At 40.0% G+C, this 19,411-nt stretch overlaps 1 protein-coding gene across 9 annotated transcripts in view; it reads left to right on the top strand.

The window, feature by feature from the left end:
- Positions 1 to 19,411, top strand: part of pitrm1 (pitrilysin metallopeptidase 1) — a 98,909-nt gene that overhangs the window by 40,536 nt on the left and 38,962 nt on the right. For all 9 annotated transcript variants that reach the window (XM_053651756.1, XM_053651750.1, XM_053651748.1 and 6 more), the window contains 5 exons: positions 3,501 to 3,627; positions 3,739 to 3,827; positions 4,072 to 4,200; positions 4,339 to 4,452; positions 5,345 to 5,441. In XM_053651756.1, the coding sequence (XP_053507731.1) occupies positions 3,501 to 3,627; positions 3,739 to 3,827; positions 4,072 to 4,200; positions 4,339 to 4,452; positions 5,345 to 5,441 (556 nt within the window). The remainder of the gene's footprint in view (positions 1 to 3,500; positions 3,628 to 3,738; positions 3,828 to 4,071; positions 4,201 to 4,338; positions 4,453 to 5,344; positions 5,442 to 19,411) is intronic.

The following is a 19,411-nucleotide window of genomic DNA, read 5'->3' as shown; positions in this document are numbered from 1 at the left end:
CTGTAGCGGCCTTGTTAAAAGAAGCGTTTGGTCTGGAGAAGGAGCCGGTTTTGGACCGGTCCCACCGGACCCTTCAGCCGAAGCCCAAGCCTGGTGAACGACCACGAGCTATTGTGTGCAGATTCCACTATCACAGTGACGGTGTTGACATTTAACGCCGTGCGAGAGAGATCCAGAGTATTAAAGTGAGGGATTTGACCATCTCCGTTTTCCCTGACTACACAGCCAAGACAGCCCGGGCCCGAGCTGCATTTAACGAGGTTTGGCGTCAACTTCGTGGTATTGAGGGCGCTCGCTATGGAATACTTCACCCAGCTCAGCTTCGCATTACATATAACAGTGTTCAGAAGGACTTTATTTCAGCGGAGGAAGCAGGAGACTATGTTAAACTTGATATCGGGTTGAACTGCATCATCTACACAGCAGAGTCTTTTTCGCTGTTCTATTATTTTTATTTTTTGCACTCGGCCTTCCAGCTCTACAGTATTCAGATTTTTATTGAAGATATTGTCGTTGCATTACTCCACCTAGATTTTGTGGACTTACTCCTCTTAAAATTTACTTCTGTATTAATGTGCTTCTCTGTTTTGATGCTCTGACCGGGTTAGAGTTTCTGTTTATTTAATTTTATTAGTGTTATCTCCTCGGCTTTACGTGCTACACTGTTATATTATTTGTTACAAGTCTTTAAAAGTTAAGGACATTATTATTGTGTGCAGACTGTTTATCAGGCTTGGTAATTTTGTTGGTTAGTCCAGCTTACTCTCCGAGTTGTTTTCACATTGTGGACAACGTTCGGTTTTTGTAGGATACACTGCTGTCTCATTTGTTTATGGAGACTTTGGGTGTGTGGGTGTTTGGAGGATTGTGAGAGTAAGCAGAACATGCCAATGCTTTGAAGGATGTAATGTTATTTAATTGCGAATCTGTTTTTAGAGGATTTAAACCTAACATGGTGAACAAATTATATTACAGAATTCAGGCAATTTTACTGGCGTTCTCTCATACAGTGTAGCAAGTAATAATCTGGAAAGACCTTTGTAATATCACAGTCTAAAACTGGATTTAAAGAGAAGCAAATTAGTAAATGAATCACATGTAAATGTATCACTTGAATATAAATCACATGAAAATTAATCACCTGTAAATGAATCATATGTAAATGAATCACATGTAAATGAATCACATGTAAATGAACCATATGAAAATGAATGAATAAATAAATTAAAGACAGAAATCTCCTTTGTTCATGCTGTGATCCATTTCCACAAACATGTGTTGTGAAGATCAGACTTTGATAGATATCTGTTCTTTAAATAAAATAGGGAGCTCACTCACACATGATTGTCATTCTACTGAAAACACCTGACTCTGTCACCTTAATCTCACCAAATTAACTGCTAATCCTAAAGGTTCACATACTTTAGCCACTCTCACATGTAATATTGGATCATTTTCCTCAATAAATAAATGACCAAGTATAATATTTGTGTCTTATTTGTTTAATTGGGTTCTTTTTGTCTACTTTTAGGACTTGTGTGAAAATGTATGTTTATTTTGTCATATTTAGATCATATTTATGCAGAAGTATAGAAAATTCTAAAGGGTTCACAAACTTTCAAACATCACTGTATATATGGACGGTCTCCGCTGAAACTATTGGAATGTCAAGGGAAATTCATTTGTGCTATACACCAAAGACATTTGGGTTTGAGATCAAAAGATGTATATGATAGAATAGATCAGAATTTCAGCTTTCAGGTCCTCATATTTACATCTACATGTGTTAAACAATTTAGAACATAGCACCTTTTAGTTGAATCCACCCATTAGCAGCAAGATCCTTGGCAGCAGATCCTTTAAGTCATGTAAGTTGCAAGGTAGGGTCCTCCATGGGTCCATTGATGTTTGCAGAACATCCCACAGATGCTCGATCAGATTGAGATTTGGAGGCCAAGTCAACACCTTGAACTCTTTGTCGTGTTCCTCAAACCATTACTAAGCAATTTTTGCAGTTTGGCAGGGCACATTATCCTGCTGAAAGAATCCACTGCCATTAGGGAATACCATTGCTATGAAGGGGTATACTTGGTCTGCAACAGTGTTTAGGTAGGTGGTACATGTCAAAGTAACATCCGCTTGAATGCCAGGACCCAAGGTTTCCCAGTAGAACATTGCCCAGAGCATTACACTGCCTCCACCGGCTTGCCCGTCTTCCCATATGGCATCCCTGTGCCATCTTTTCCTCAGGTAAGTGATTCACATGCACCTAGCTGTCCACATGATGCAAAAGAAAACATGATTCATCAGACCAGGCCACCTTCTTTCATTGCTCTGATGCTTAAATGCCCATTGTGGGTGCTTTTGGTGGTTTAGAGGGGTCAACAATGGCACTCTGACCAGTCTGTGGCTATGCAGCAAGCTGTATTAACCAGTATTGCCAGTATAACCAGTATTAACTTTTTCAGCAATTTGTGGGATCTTCATCAATCGTTTGTGGGATTGGACCAGATGAGCTAGCCTTTGCACCCCACGTGCATAAATGAGCCTTGGGCGCCCATGACCCTGCCACTGGTTCACTCGTCCTTTCTTGGATTGCTTTGTTTATGTACTAACCACTGCATACCAGGAAAACCCCATAAGACCTGCCGTTTTGGAGATGCTCTGACCCAGTCTTCTAGCCATCAAAATTTGGCCCTTTTCAAAGTCATTCAGATCCTTATGCTTTCCCATTTCTCCTGCTTCCAACAAGTCAACTTCCATTGTTCACTTCCTGCCTAATATATCCCACCCTTTGTCAGGTCAGTTTAATGTTTTGGCTGGTCTCATATAGATAGATAAATATCTCAGCAGCTTTTTTTATTGATGTATTGATGTAACTCATGATGGTAGCAGCAGAATGAATTTAGAAGTTTACAGAACAATACTATCTGCCAGTTTACAAAGAAATGCATCCTATCTAATTGGTAAGTGGTCTGCATTTATATGGAGCCTTAGCGCCTCTACAAAGCGCTTTACACAGTTCCTCATTCACCCATTCTCTCTCACACACACACACATACACACACACACACACACACACACACATATATATATATATATATATATATATATATATATATATATATATATATATATATAATATATATATATATTACACGAACACACACACACTGTTGCTAGCACTGTTGCTAGCAACTTAAGGTTTAGTGTCTTGCCCAACGACACTTTGGCCAACCCTACGATTAGTGGACAAACCACTAACCACGATTAGTGGACAGCTCTACAACCTGAGCCACAGCCGCCCTATTGGGAGGAACATCATTATTCAACAAGACAGTGACCCAAAACATACTGCCAACACAGCAAAGGACTTCATCTGGGGAAAGTGAAATGTTTCTGATTAGCCAACTCAAATGGCTTCGTCATACCAATACTTTCAGAGGGGACTGTATATTCTACTGTTGCATGTACTCCCATATTCTGTATTTGTTTAACAGGTTTTTTACCTATGGTGATATGCCATTGGAGCAGCATCTGAAGCAGATACAGGAGGAGGCTCTGTGCAAGTTTCAGAGAACAGAAACAAACACTGCTGTACCAGCACAGAGCCGATGGGATGTGCCAGTTAGTCATACTCTCAGACACACACACACGTGCCACACTTACCTACAGAAATACTTAACTGTGCAAGAAATCAGTATCACACTGACACATGAAGTACATGATTTTGTTTAGAGGGAAGCTCACGTGACCTGCAGTCCTGATGCATTGGCTCCAGATGCAGCTAAACAGAACACACTGTGTGTCAGCTACCTGCTGGGGGAGTAAGTGTACACACACACACATGCATGCACACAATTAGTTAAACTTACTGAGAAAAATAATATTTCCTCTTGTACTTAAGAAAAAAGAGGAAAAACTTGTTAGTTGTGTGTTAAAAGCAACTCGACTAACTTTTTTGGAGGGGGAATATCACTTTAATTGAAAAAGTAAAAAATGTTTACATATTACTAATTACTCTGTGTACGTGTATGTATGTGTGTGCGTGTTTGTCTGTGTTCTCTACAGCATCACAGACACGTTTGAGGCTTTCACTCTGAGTTTTCTCTCTTCCCTGATGATCTCTGGCCCGAATTCTCCATTTTACAAAACACTGATTGAACGAAAGATTGGTACTGACTTCTCTTCTGTAGTTGGGTAAACATACAAGTCAATACCCATTTCTGATAATTTCTGATAATATATAACATAGAGTCTAGTGTAATGTCAACTTGAATTTTCAAAGTTTCATGAACAGGTATACTGGTGTGCATCTGTTGTAAACGTATTACACAGGTATGATGGCAGTACCAGGGAGGCCTCATTTAGCATCGGCTTGCAGGGCATAGCAGAAGAGGACATGGAGAATATCAAACAGGTCATTAGCCAAACCATCGATGAGATCATAGAGTAAGTACTGAGTAAAAGTGTTTTGAATATATCTATTTTTTTGCAGCTAAACAAAAAGGTTTCCATCTCTACACCAACCATCTTTTAAGATGGGTTCAGTGAAATAACTCCTTCCTGAGATCAACCAACTAAATGCAGTAATATTGATGAGCTTACAGATGCTCACAATTGACAAGTGTCGCTCTGATTGACAGGGGATAGAGTAATGCCATCCCTTTCACCCAGAGAGCACAGCCAATATTGCTTTATTTGCTTCTGGCCACTGATGACTGTGTCACTGCTTGGATTTGAACTTGTGATCTCTTAGGGTGAAAAACTTTGTTGCGAAACTGGGGAGCCAAATTAGTATTTTAATTCTAAATTGCTGCAAGCAGTGATGCAGTTTTGGTCTCACAATAATGTGAGCCAAATTTTTTAGTTGATTGGAGAATCAGAGAATAGTGTCAGCCCAGATGTGTGAGCCTTCTCTTTGTAGCCACATTATGTAGCAGTCAGCTTCAATGAGGGTGCAATGAAGGCCCATAGGTACTTTTGAGTTTTTATCGATGTGACATATTTGGTGTTATGTCCTTCGGGTAACTGTAAAAGTACAGTAATGAAAGGGAGTCCTTTATTTGTGGATGCAAGGGGTACCTTCAATACGTCTATTACCTGCTTAATAAATCTAGTGCTTACAATCTGTTTATTTATAGTGTAATCTTAAGTTTATGTACTAGCATTGGGTATTGACTACCCAGGCACATGCTAGGATGTAAACTTTCTTGAATAGTAACTTACAGCAGCTTTATGCAAGTGTGCACATTTGTTTGGTTGCAGGTTTTATGACTCTTGGTCTGTTAATGTAAATACTAATATGTTTTAGTCCTGAGTGTCTGGTTGTGAATGGTTGCAGGGCTGGGTTTGAAGAGGAGCGGATTGAGGCGTTACTGCATAAGATTGAGGTTCAGATGAAACACCAGTCTACCAATTTTGGCTTGGCCCTGGTCTCTGTGAGTTACATGCACATATCACGCACACCTCTCTCTCTCTCTCTCTCACGCTCTCTCTGACACACACACACAGATACTTCAAGGTTCTTTATTTGTCACATACATGTTACATACATGTCATTTAATGTAGTGAAATGTTTTTTCTTAGTTACTTGTCCCACAGTGCAATAACAAACAGACCAACAACAACTAAGGATATACACACCATAAAAATAGAATGTAGTAAAATGATAAAATACAGTAGATATAATAAAATATAATAGACTGTAGGGAATATGATGTGAATAAATGAAATAGGATATGTGGAAGCATATATACAGAGTTGTAAAATGTATATAGAGACTATACAATGTGCAAAAGAATGTGTTATTTGTTCCTTCACTATAGTGTAAATTGTTTTTGTGTACAGATGGTACTCAACCAGAATACGTTTTTGGCACCTCGAGTCCCGCTGCAGTTGCAGCGGTAACATACATTTGCTGTTATTGACCGCTAAGTGGCGCTGTAACCACAGATTTTAATTTTCATAGCTCATTCTCACAAGTAGCTGTCAACCGTGCCTTGCCAATGGGCTAGATTTGACAGTTGCACTCAGTGGAGAATACAAGAAACACAATCTGTAAGTTAAAAATAAGACACATTAACAGAACCAAATTTAGTACTCAAAAGCCCATGTAAGCATTTGTTGCATTTGTATGCAAGCCATATAGATGTACTTTATAGATCCTGTGAGGGAAATTGTTACAGCAGCATAAAGAATAACACTAAAATTAAAAGCAGAATTGCAGAGGGGGATTTATATTAAATAAATATTTGTACAACATCTAAAAGAGTAATAGTAATAATGAATAAAAGAAAAAAGGAGCAATACATTTTCTTCTAGTCTCTAGTTTCAGTGTGCCACAGTAGAACAAAATTGACCAAGCTTCCTGTTTCTGTTCGCATTAGCTGTGGCAAAATCAGCCACAGAATGTTTGCCTAATAGACAGTCAGCCTACCCTTGCCAGAAAGCCATGGATGCATGCGTGTTGCCCCAAGCTTACGCGTTTAAAGGGCCTGAGGAGTCGATGAGAATTTTGTAGCTTTTGTGGACTGTGGAGGAAGGGAAACATCCAATGGACTAGCATTTAGCAGAGTATGTATATTTCAGATATTCACAATAAATCTATTTTTCATCTTACACTCACCCATTTCTCAGATATGTCAGCATGGTCAAGAGTCTTCATATGAACTGGTGATTGGATCGGAGTAGCTGTTTTATGACTAGCAGATGTGTAAAGCATTATTTTAGCGTTAACAATAAATTATTATTAGTTTTAATGTCATTGTTTTTGGAGATATGAGGTTGCCATCACACATAGTAACATACTGTAGTGTCCTCTTTGTGTGTGGCAGAGATCAAGTCCATAGGCTAATGTTCCATTGAATTATGGACACAAGAAATATGTGCAACAGTTGTCAATTCATATGTGAAAATGTCCAAATTGGGCCCAATTAGCCACTTTCCCTGCCTGGTGTCATGTGACTTGTTAGTGTTACAAGGTCTCAGGTGTGAATGGGGAGCAGGTGTGTTAAATTTGGTGTCATCGCTCTCACACTCCCTCATACTGGTCACTGGAAGTTCAACATGGCACCTCATGGCAAGGAACTTTCTGAGGATCTGAAAAAAGAATTGTTGCTCTACATAAAGATGGCCTAGGCTATAAGAAGATTGCCAAGACCCTGACACTGAGCTGCAGCATGGTGGCCAAGACCATACAGCGGTTTAACAGGACAGGTTCCACCCAGAACAGGCCTCGCCATGGTCGACCAAAGAAGTTGAGTGCACATGCTCAGTGTCATATCCAGAGGTTGTGTTTGGGAAATAGACGTATGAGTGCTGCCAGCATTGCTGCAGAGGTTGAAGGGGTGGGGGGTCAGCCTGTCAGTGCTCAGACCATACGCCGCACACTGCATCAAATTGGTCTGCATGGCTGTCATCCCAGAAGGAAGCCTCTTCTAAAGATGATGCATAAGAAAGCCGCAAACAGTTTGCTGAAGACAAGCAGACTAAGGACATGGATTACTGGAACCATGTCCTGTGATCTGATGAGACCAAGATAAACTTATTTGGTTCAGATGGTGTCAAGCGTGTGTGGCGGCAACCAGGTGAGGAGTACAAAGACAAGTGTGTCTTGCCTACAGTCAAGCATGGTGGTGGGAGTGTCATGGTCTGGGGCTGCATGAGTGCTGCCGGCACTGGGAAGCTACAGTTCATTGAGGGAACCATGAATGCCAACATGTACTGTGACATACTGAAGCAGAGCATGATCCCCTCCCTTCGGAGACTGGGCCGCAGGGCAGTATTCCAGCATGATAACGACCCCAAACACACCTCCAAGACAACCACTGCCTTGCTAAAGAAGCTGAGGGTGAAGGTGATGGACTGGCCAAGCATGTCTCCAGACCTAAACCCTATTGAGCATCTGTGGGGCATCCTCAAACGGAAGGTGGAGGAGCGGAAGAGGACTCCAGTGGCAACCTGTAAAGCTCTGGTGAACTCCATGCCCAAGAGGGTTAAGGCAGTGATGGAAAATAATGGTGGCCACACAAAATATTGACACTTTGGGCCCAATTTGGACATTTTCACTTAGGGGTGTACTCACTTTTGTTGCCAGCGGCTTAGACATTAATGACTGTGTGTTGAGCTTTTTTGAGGGGACAGCAAATTTACATTGTTATACAAGCTCTACACTCACTACTTTATATTGTAGCAAAGTGTCATTTCTTCAGTGCTGTCACATTAAAAGCTATAATCAAATATTTACAAAAATGTGAGGGATGTACTCACTTTTGTGAGATACTGTATGTACCACAGTTCAAGTCAATCTGACCTATGGTTCATGAGGAGAAGATTTGTGTAATTTTGGACAAATGGTCAATGTACTGGAAAAGCCATCATGGCGGACTTTATGGGTCCCTATGGCTTTTTTGTTCCCAATGAGAAATAAGGCATCTATACCAATTTTCAGAAATTTTTTACTTATTGGGCAGAAAATCACGTAGACTTTGGGCATGGCCTGTAGTGCCACATGTGGGCCATTTGTGGTGTGGGAGTTACTTGTGGCCTGTAGCATCAATGTGCCAAATGAAAAAAAAAAATTCCATTCAGATCTTGAATTATTGTGCACTTTAGGGAGATAATAAGAATACTAACAATAATGGTCACGTGACACCATGCGAAGGGCAGACCTGTGAAAGACAGCTCTGTGCACTTTGCTAATTTTTCTAATTATTTTCATGATATAATCTGGTGAAATTCGGTACACCCAGTTACACTTTTGCTGTTTGAGGTAATTTAAGTTGTTGCTGACTTGGAAGATCTCGCTGTAATACGACGTTCGATTACCGCGATAGAAATAAAATTCTCTGAGTTAGTTACAAGAGTGGCGGATGCCGAGAAACGAATCGAGTATCTTGAGTCTTCGGAAAGGGCATTATCCGCTAATCCACCAGCGACCAAGAGAGACTTGGAAAAAATATTTGAAAGATTGGAAGATTTGGAAAATCAAAGCTGAAGGAATAATTTGCGGATTATTGGAGTTCCTGAGCATGAAGAAGGCAGAGATATGGTGAAATTTCTGGACGAGCTTTTCCCGAGTTTACTCGACATAACAGGCCATAAATTAGAACTCGAGCGGGCCCACAGAGTCCCGGCTCAGAGATCTGGCGAGGGAGACAGGCCGCGACCAATCCTGGCCAGATTTCTGAGATCATCCGATAAAGATCTCGTGTTGCTCCAGGCGAGGAGCAAAGGAAAGCTCTCTTGGAAGAATCACAATATTTTTTTGTTCCCGGACTTTGCGAACTCAACAAGAGAGAAACGCGATCAGTTCAAGGAATGCAATAAAGTCTTGCACCAACGTAAGATCACTTTTGCACTGATGTTTCCGGCCAGACTGAGAATAAACACCAAAGACGGCAGCAAAGTATTTACATGTCCCAATCAGGCAATGTCTTTTATTGAATCAACGGGTGAATAATCCATTGGATGTTTCTCTTGTGTGTGGGTCGACTCGCTGTGCGTACTCTGGCTTTCAGAGGAAAATGAGCGCCATTTTTTATTTCTTTTTGCGTTGGCGCCGCCGAACAGCTAGAGGTTGTTTTGTTTTGTGAAATATCACTTCCTTAAAGAAACTTTGGCATGGACAGAAGATCACTTTTACAATGAAGTTCCAGCCCAGATTGATAATAGATACTACAGATGACCGTAAAATTATGCGGCCTCCGAGTGAATTGGCTCTTGACCATCAGAGGAACCGGGATGCGGTTTTGTTTCCTTTTGTGCTGGCACCGTCTAGCGGCGGGGCTTCTTTTGTTGAATAACACTGCTTCAGGACAGTGGCAGATGTCTCTGCTCGATCCTTGCGCTTGTGCCTCCTGTTGGCTGAAGTCCGATTTGTGGAGTACTTCCACGGGACTTTGGAATAATGATGTTATTCTTTCATAACAGCCGGCTCGCTGATTATTCATTTGTCTGTCCGAGGAAACTGAACGGCTCTATATCGGCTGGAATTTGTTTTGTGAAGGAACACACCTTCGAAGCAGTTCTGTGAATTAGTCTTTACATTATTTGTGTTTACTCTGCTTATTGGTTGGGGTGTATTTTATTTTACAAAATATTTTATGTTATGTAATTTTGCCTCACAAATTTGTGAGGCAGAATCGTGCAATCCGATGGCAGAGTTGTCACGGGGGCTCTTGTAGAGTACATGGACTCTTTGAGTTTAGGGAGATTGGCGCCAGTTGGCGCTGTCATGCGCGGGGTTGATGCGCATGTTTTTCTTTTTTCTGATTGTTTTGTTCGGGGGAAGCTTGGGGTTTTATTGTTGCATTAATGTTGGATTGTGGTCTTCATAATTTTGTTTTTGGCACACAATTAATTTTTTCTGTTATATCAAAATGTCAGATGTTAATATGAGTGTACTATCTCTCTCCATGTGGAATGTGAATGGGTTAGGACACCCCATAAAAAGAAGGAAGGTCATTACTTTTCTTAAGCGTAAGAAATATGATATTGTGTTTCTTCAAGAAACGCATCTTTCCCCGCAGGAAGCTGAAAAATTTGGGAAGATATGGGGTGGTCATGTTTTCTTTAGTGCTGGCTCAAGTAAGAGCAGGGGAGTCATTATATTGGTAAATAAGCATCTACAATTCAAATGTCTCAAACAGTTTAAAGATAAATTAGGGAGAGTAATTATTGTTTTAGCAGAAATTCAGGGGCAAAGTCTTATTTTGGCTAATATTTATGCACCTAATGCTGATGATCAGGGCTTTTTTATAGATCTTGAAGGGATGTTGCAATCTGCTGGCACCCCACATGATATAATATTGGGAGGAGACTTTAATCTTTTGATGGACTCAGTCCTTGATCATAGTGTTGCAAAAGTGTGTAAGCCCCCTAGAGCAACAGTGACTCTTCACAGGATGTGTAAAAATCTTGGTCTTGCAGATATTTGGAGACTTTTGAACCCATCTGGTAGGGACTATACATTTTTTTCATCAGTCCATAAGATTTATTCTAGAATAGATTTTTTTTTGATATTCAAATCACTCATTTCATCTGTTGCTGATTGTTCAATCGGAAACATTCTAGTCTCAGATCACGCCCTGGTGAGTTTAGAGGTGTGGCCACAAACGGAGAAGAAGAAATCATTTAGTTGGCGCTTTAATGTATCCCTTTTACAAAATCCTGATTTCCGACAAATGTTAGACTGAACTTGATGTTTATATGGAGACCAACTGGTCCTCAGTATCCCCTGTGGGCGTGGCGTGGGAGGCACTTAAGGCGGTTCTTAGGGGTCAGATCATACAGTATGCCTCATTCATTAAAAAATCCAAAGCACGAGAACTCGTGGAGTTGGAAGGAAATATTAAAAGTGCAGAGGCAGAGCTGAAGCGCCGAATGTCGTCTCAGAGAATTGACCAGATTGAAATATAGATATAATACTATTTTGTCGAGGAAAGTGGAGTTTTGGTTATTCAGGGCAAGACGGTCATACTTTGACTTGGGGGACAAAGCAGGAAAACTTTTGGCTAGATATGTAAAACAGAGGGAGGCCCTTTCTACCATTCCCGCAGTGAAGTCTGTTAGTGGTGAAATTTTTACCTCGGCCGTTGATATTAATAATGCTTTTAAAGAATTTTACTTTGATCTCTATAGTTCAATGTCTTCGTCTACTGATGAAAGTATTAGAAACTTTGTGGAACCATTAGAACTCCCGAAATTGACGACGGAGCAAAAAAATTCTCTTGATTCTGAGATAACCCTGGAGGAGCTTGGCAAGGTAATTAAGGCCCTGCCTACAGGCAAGTCTCCGGGGCCAGATGGCTTTGCCGCAGAGTTTTTCAAATCTTATGCTACAGAACTGGCTCCACTTCTGTTAGAAGTTTATACAGAATCATTAAAGAATGGAAAGCTTCCTCCAACCATGACACAAGCCCGGATCAGTCTGGTTCTTAAAAAAGACAAAGATACAAGTGAGTGTAAAAGTTATCGTCCAATTTCCCTGATCCAGTTAGATGTAAAAATCTTGTCGAAAATTCTGGCTAACCGATTAAGTAAAGTTATGATATCTCTTATACATATAGATCAGGCAGGGTTTATTCGGGGCCGTAGCTCTTCTGATAACATTAGACGTCTCATTGATATCATGTGGTCAGTAGCGAATGATCAGTCTCGGTTGCTGCCATCTCACTTGATGCCAAAAAGGCGTTTGATATGGTAGAATGGGATTATCTTTTTAAGATTTTGGAAGTGTATGGGTTCGGGAATACTTTCATTGGTTGGATTAAGCTACTTTGTAGACACCCGGTAGCGGCAGTAAAAACAAATGGACTAATTTCAGATTATTTTACTCTGAATAGTGGCACCCGGCAGGGTTGCCCTCTTTCCCCATTATTGTTCTGTCTTGCCCTGGAACCATTAGCAGCTGCGATAAGAAAGTAGAATGATTTTTCAGGGGTGGTGGCGGGAGGTGTGGCGCATAAGCTTTTGCTTTATGTAGATGATATTTTATTATTCATCTCTGACCCTACTAGATCTATGCCTTGCCTCCACAGAATTATTAATTCCTTTTCCAAATTCTCAGGATACAAAGTCAACTGGTCTAAATCCGAAGCTTTGTCTCTGACAGCATACTGTCCAGTAACGGCCTTTCAGCCTGGTGCCTTCCAGTGGCCCAAATAGGGCATTAAGTATTTGGGTATTTTATTTCCAAAAAATTTGTCTGATTTAGTTAGAATTAATATTGACCCGTTAATAAAAAGGTTTTCGAGTGATGTAGATAGGTGGTCTTCTTTACATTTATCTATGATCGGGAAGGTTAATGTTATTAAAATGAGTTTCAAAATTCAATTACCTGCTACAATCTCTCCCTATAGATGTCCCTCTTTCTTATTTCAAGCAATTTGAGAGTATAGCGAACTCTTTTATTTGGAATGGTCAGCATCCCAGGTTAAATTTCAATAAGTTACATAGGCCGATTGACAAGGGTGGGCTAGGCCTACCCAAGATTCTATTTTATTATTATGCATTTGGTCTCAGACATTTGGCTCATTGGTCAGTTCCACCTGAGAGAGCCCCTCTCTGGTTATGCATTGAACAAGAAGTTCTTGCCCCTATTTTGCCACTGCAAAGCCTTTCCATTAATCTAACCAGAGAAGTTAAATCGCACCCCGTTATTTCACATCTGCACTCAGTGTGGACAAGAGTGTCCAGAGTGTTTGATTCTGATATTTATGTCAATGTTGCCTCGAGCCTATGGCTAAACCCCAAACTACGTATTAATAAGTCCCCTTTTTGTTGGTCAGAGTGGATCACGAGTGGGGTTAATACACTCGATGTTCTTTATGAGAGTGGTGTGATGATATCTTTTGAAAAATTGGTTCAACATTTTGGGATCCCCAGATCTCAGTTTTTTAGGTATCTTCAACTACGCCACTTGCTCTGTACTATTTTTGGGAGTAGCATGCACCCCCCTAAAGCAGCAGATACTCTGTGAGAGGTTTCTGCTTTTGGAAGAGGACATGAAGCATCAGTGTATTACTCCTTATTGATTCAGAGTCTAGGGGACGGAGTCTCGACCACTCTCAAGAGATTATGGGAGAAAGATTTAAATTTGGAATTGGGGGAGGGAGAGTGGGCTAGGATTTTAAAAAATATAAAAACTGCATCTAGAGACACAAGGGTGTGCCTTATACAATTTAAGATTTTACATCGGTTCTATTGGACCCCCTCTAAATTGTATAGGCTTGGTCTTAAAGACACACCCACCTGCTGGCGATGCCATTCAGAAGATGGAGACACCACCCATGTTTTTTGGGGGTGTTGTAAGATCCAAGAATTTTGGTTGAAGGTGCAGAGCTTTGTATGTGAGGTGTTGAACACTCAGATCTCGTTCTGCCCTAGACTCTGTATTTTTGGAGATGGGGAGGTCACAAAATTGGAGGATAGGTACAAAAAAGATTGGGTTTTGACCAGTGTGATGATTGGTAGGCAGGTTATTTTAAGGGGATGGAAATCAGATGGAGCGCCCTCGTTTCCAGAGTGGTGTGTGGAGATGGGGAGGGTGGCTGCCTTTGAGGAGGGGTCGAGCAGAAGGATGGGAGTTGGGAATTCCTTCAGGAAGAAATGGAGCAGTTATTTGGTGTTTTTGGGGAACTCTCGAGGAGGGGCGGTGGAGAGTATAATTTAGAGTTTAGTCTATGATTATACTTGATTATTGTATTTCCCTTTTTTTTCCTTCTTCTTTTTTTTTAATTGTGTGTATTATTTTTATTATTATTTTAATTTTTTTTGGGATATGTGAGTTTATATTCTATTGACCACAGGGGTGTTCGTGGGGGGACCAGGGTGGGGTGGGTGGTTGTTAGGGGGAGGGGTTATAGTGGGGATTTATGTTAAAATAGTTTGATTCATTATATATGTTGTTTGTCTCTTTGTGTTAACTTGTGAATTAATAAAAGTGTTAATTACAAAAAAAAAGAATACTAACAATAATAATTTGAGGTTACACCTCAAGTTAACAATATTTCTTTATTATATATAAATATTTTCTCTTTGAATGTTGTCTACAAGATCTAACATTCCTTATTTGATCATATATTTACACATCATTGTAGATTAAGAACACACATCAAATGTATGTATTTCAATTACGATACATCAATGGGTGCATTATATAATTCTTTAGAGCACACTGTTATATGAACTCTTCAATGCAGAGCTGAGTTGAAGATTTCCTTTGTGGCTGGAGGATGACTTCGACTGAGTGATTGTGGCACATTTGCAAAACAAAGCTGTTAATGGAGCTGGAGGGGCAGGGCTCAGCTTACAGTATGTGGGGAGTCAGAGGAGGGGCTCCTCGATTTGTGGGTACAAGGATTCTCACGCACTTCTAGGGATTCCAATGTTAACCCATTCACATTTACATGTTTATTAAAATTAGATTATTATGATTATTATAATTATAGAGAAAAAAAACCCACTATGCAAACCTTATTTTATGCACCAATTTGACGAACTGCTCACTTGACAATCCAAAAAGCCTGTGACCGGTAACTCTGGAGTTGTGCTTTGTGACGCAGCAGCTAGGGTGTTATGTCGGACAGACTGAGGTAGAGGGAGGGGTGCGTTGTTTCTAATGTTTGTCACAAAGCCACAACCCAGTGGCTGGGAATCACAAAAACTGACATCTCTGTGAAGTTGGCACCCCATGAAATTAAATAATCACCAAAACTATGCCATTTATTTGTGCTAGGTTTGTGCTACGTTTTGCTGATTTTTGTGGCAAAAATGAACCTTTGTTCTTGTTTGGTGTTTGAGCTATTAAACATTGTTTTTTGGCTGTGTGATTCCACTCTCCACCCCATTTCCTCTAAATTACACAAAACCAGTGCCGTTCATTTATGCTTGATTTGTGCCATTTAAAATGAGCATTGTATAGTGCTGTGAGAAAGTATTTGATTTTTTCTGTTTTTGTGTGAATCTCAAATTGTTTCAGAAATTAAAACAAAATCTAAGTTAAAAAAAGGCAACCTGAGTAAACACAAAATGCAGTTTTTAAATGATGTTATTTATTGAAGCAAAAAAGTTATCCAATACCAACTGGGCCTGTGTGAAAATGTACTTGCCATTGTAGTTACTAATTCCCCAAATCTATGAAACGGCATTCATAGTGGGGTTCATAGTGGGTTAGACGCAACCAGGCCTGATTACTGCAAACCCTATTCAATCGAATCAACTCTAGAACATTTTCAACAACATGAAGTTGGTTAAAAGGTCTTACCCAATATGTCAAAAATGAAAGAAATTTCAGAAATGATGAGGAAGAAGGTGATTGAAATGCATCAGTCTTAGAAGGGTTACAAAGCTATTTCAAAGGCTCTGGGACTCCAAAGAACCACAGTGAGAGCCATTATTTCCAAATGGAAGTGTCCAACCAGAAGTGTCCAACCTTCCAAAGTTCCTCCAAGAGCACAGTAACTACTCACCCAGGAAGTCACAAAAGAGCCAAGGACAACATTAAAGGACCTACAGGCCTCTCTTGCATTAGTAAAGGTCACTGTTCATGAGTCCACTATCAGAAAGGCTCTGGACATAAATGGCATCCATGGAAGTGTGGCGAGGCGAAAACCACTGCTAACCGGGAACAACATTAAAGCTCGTCTGAATTTTGCCAAAACACACTCTGATGATCCTCAAACCTTTTGGGAGAATGTTCTGTGGATTGATGAGTCGAAAGTCGAGCTGTTTGGAGGACAGAGGTCCCATTACATCTGGCATAAACCAAATACAGAATTCCTCAAAAAGAACATCATACCTACAGTCAAGAATGGTGGTTTCAGTGTGATGGTGTGGAGATGCTTTGCTGCTTTAGGGCCTGGGCAACTTGCAGTAATTGAGGGAAACATGAATTCTCTTCTCTACCAGAAAAATCCTAAAGGAGAATGTCCTGTCTTTAGTCCGTAAGTTGAAACTCAAGCGCAACTGGATTATGCAGCAAGACAATGATCCAAAGCCTAGGAGTAAGTCCTAGAAGTAAGTGAAAGACTGATCTCCAGTTATCGGAAGTATTTGGTCACAGTTATTGCTGCTAAAGGTGGCACAAGCAGATTTTAATTTTAAGGGTGCAATTAGTTTTTCACATGAGTGATGGGAGTTTTTTTTTTTTTGCTTCAGTAAAAAAATATAAACTGTACTTTGTTTACTCAGGTTGCCTTTTATGTTTTTCTTTTGAAGATCTAAAATTATACACAAAAACAGAAGAAATACTTTTTCACAACACTGTATGTATTTACATACAGTACTTCATTAAAAATAGCCTAACAAATGTTATTGGGGCAGTGACGTCACTCTCCACCCCATGCCAAATCGGTGCTGTTTGTTTGTGCTCAATGTATGCCGGTTTATGCCATTAAAAGAAACTATGATCCATAGTTGCAGTGGCTCATCGGGAGTATTCCCTGTGACTCACTCATAAATTGGCTCTGCAGATATACCACTCGCCCATTACATTATTGCAGAAAACAGTACTCAGTATGTAACTTATTTATCTTTATATTCTTGTTGAATCATGTCCGTAAGTTCTTCCTTCATAAAAAATGTGCTGGTCTTGGCATGCCTCTTTTTACCATCCATCCTCTCCTTGCGCTGCTTTAAATGCAAATGTAGTATAATTAGTTACCTTAGTTATCAGTCACGCAAAAAAGTAACACGCATGCTTTTTTCTATGTGTGTGAGGTACGGAGAGAAAGAGGTTGACTGGGAATTCTCCCGATGCACCGCTCTGGTTATGGATCATAGATATAGGGTTTCTTTTAATGGCAGAAAATGGCAAAATGGAGCACAAACAAACGGCACCGATTTGGACAGCATGGAGTGGAGGGTGATGTCACTTCCCCAATTATATTTATTTTTAATAAATGGTAATAGATACAATGTTCATTTTAATGGCACAAACCGAGCACAAACGAATAGCACAGGTTTTGTGTGATTTAGACGAATTGGGGTTGAGAGTAACATCACCGCTCCCAAAAACTTCCTTGTTATATCCAAAGGATATAAATAAGTATATAAATATTTATTAAATGGCAAAAAATGGAGCAAAAATGTAAGAGAGAAATCAAAATGTAAGACTTCCTTTTGAGTTTAGGTCATGGGTTCAAGAAACGTTTTTGTACGTATTGGCATGTTGCATATGTTTTACTGAATTTCATACATTTAGGTTAAATGTAGCGCGAGGAGTTATGTCTTGAGTTATTGTAAAACATGTCAGTTCATGTTGGCAGCAGGTGGTGCTATGAATATAACTGAACATTGCTATGTAGATGTCCTCAGGCCAGGATTCATTTCAAATGTGAAGTTTGAAGGATATTGAACATTGTATGCTTGAGTTATAACAACTTTCTGTTTAATAGCAGTAATAGCACGCTTTTGCACTTAAGTGTAGCTAGCATGTTTTAAGATGTGTCTAGTATGTGCTACCATGTTTAGAATTTCCTGGCATGTTTTTATATGTTGCTAGTGTAAAACATGTCACTTTCTGTTGCCAGATGGTGGCAGTATAATTATAACTGAATATTTTACATGTCTTCAGGCTGGGACGTTTATCAAACTTGTGAAGTTTGGAGCAGAATGGACATTGTATGTTTGACTTATAACAACTTCCTGTTTCATGGCGAAACATAAAAATTTTTTGAGACCACCACACCCACACCATGCAGTGAAAACTTAAAAGATTTGCAATTTAGCATTGTCATGGCCTTTATATGAGACTGACCGAATATGAAGTTAATGTGATGAAATCTCTAGGAGGTTTAAAGTAATAAAATGCAATTCATTTTTGAAAAGAAGAAGAAGAAACGGAGCAGATACAATAGGGCTTCGCACCAGCCATGCTCGGGCCCTAAATAATACTAATAATGATAATAAACGGAGCAGATCCAATAGGGCTTCGCACGAGCAGTGCTCGGGCCCCAATAAACGGAGCAGATCCAATAGGGCTTCGCACGAGCAGTGCTCGGGGCCCTAATAAACGGAGCAGATCCAGTAGGGTTTCGCACCAGCGGTGTTCGGGCCCTAAATAGTAGTCTCCAGTACACTTTGTGCCATTTTATTAGGAAATTAGCTGGTAAAGTTAATTGAGCATCTTGCAGAATCAGCCACAGTTGTTCTGGAGACTTTGACTGTCACACTTGCTTTTTCTTTTTTCAGCAAAATCCAGAAGACTTCATTGTGCTTTTTTTGTCTGAAAAGTGATCTCTTATGCTGCTTTCTTTAATGGCATACAAACATTTTTCTGTAACATTTAATTTTGAGATAGAAAACTAATGTTTAGGAATCTGAACTTTTTTTGTTCTGACTTGATAATGAAGATAAGATAATACTTTATTAATCCCCAGATGGAGAAATTAGGGTGTCATAGCTGCAGCCAAAAAAAGAAATAAGAGATAAGAGATAGTAAGGAGAACAATACAGGGATATATAGAGTATATACAGTATCTCACAAAAGTGAGTACACCCCTCACATTTTTGTAAATATTTGATTATATCTTTTCATGTGACAACACTGAAGAAGTGACACTTTGCTACAATGTAAAGTAGTGAGTGTACAGCTTGTGTAACAGTGTAAATTTGCTGTCTCCTCAAAATAACTCAACACACAGCCATTAATGTCTAAACCGCTGGCAACAAAAGTGAGTACCCCTAAGTGAAAATGTCCAAATTGGGCCTAAGGTGTCAATATTTCACAGGTTGCCATTGGAGTCCTCTTCCACTCCTCCATGATGACATCACGAAGCTGGTGGATGTTAGAGACCTTGTGCTCCTCCACCTTCCGTTTGAGGATGCCCCACAGATGCTCAATAGGGTTTAGGTCTGGAGACATGCTTGGCCAGTCCATCACCTTCACCCTCAGCTTCTTTAGCAA

This window comes from Ictalurus furcatus, chromosome 20 (genome assembly GCF_023375685.1).
Source record: "Ictalurus furcatus strain D&B chromosome 20, Billie_1.0, whole genome shotgun sequence".
NCBI classification, from domain to species: Eukaryota; Metazoa; Chordata; class Actinopteri; order Siluriformes; family Ictaluridae; genus Ictalurus; species Ictalurus furcatus.
Note: the sequence above shows the minus strand (reverse complement) of the source record. Positions and strands in the feature narration are given on the sequence as shown.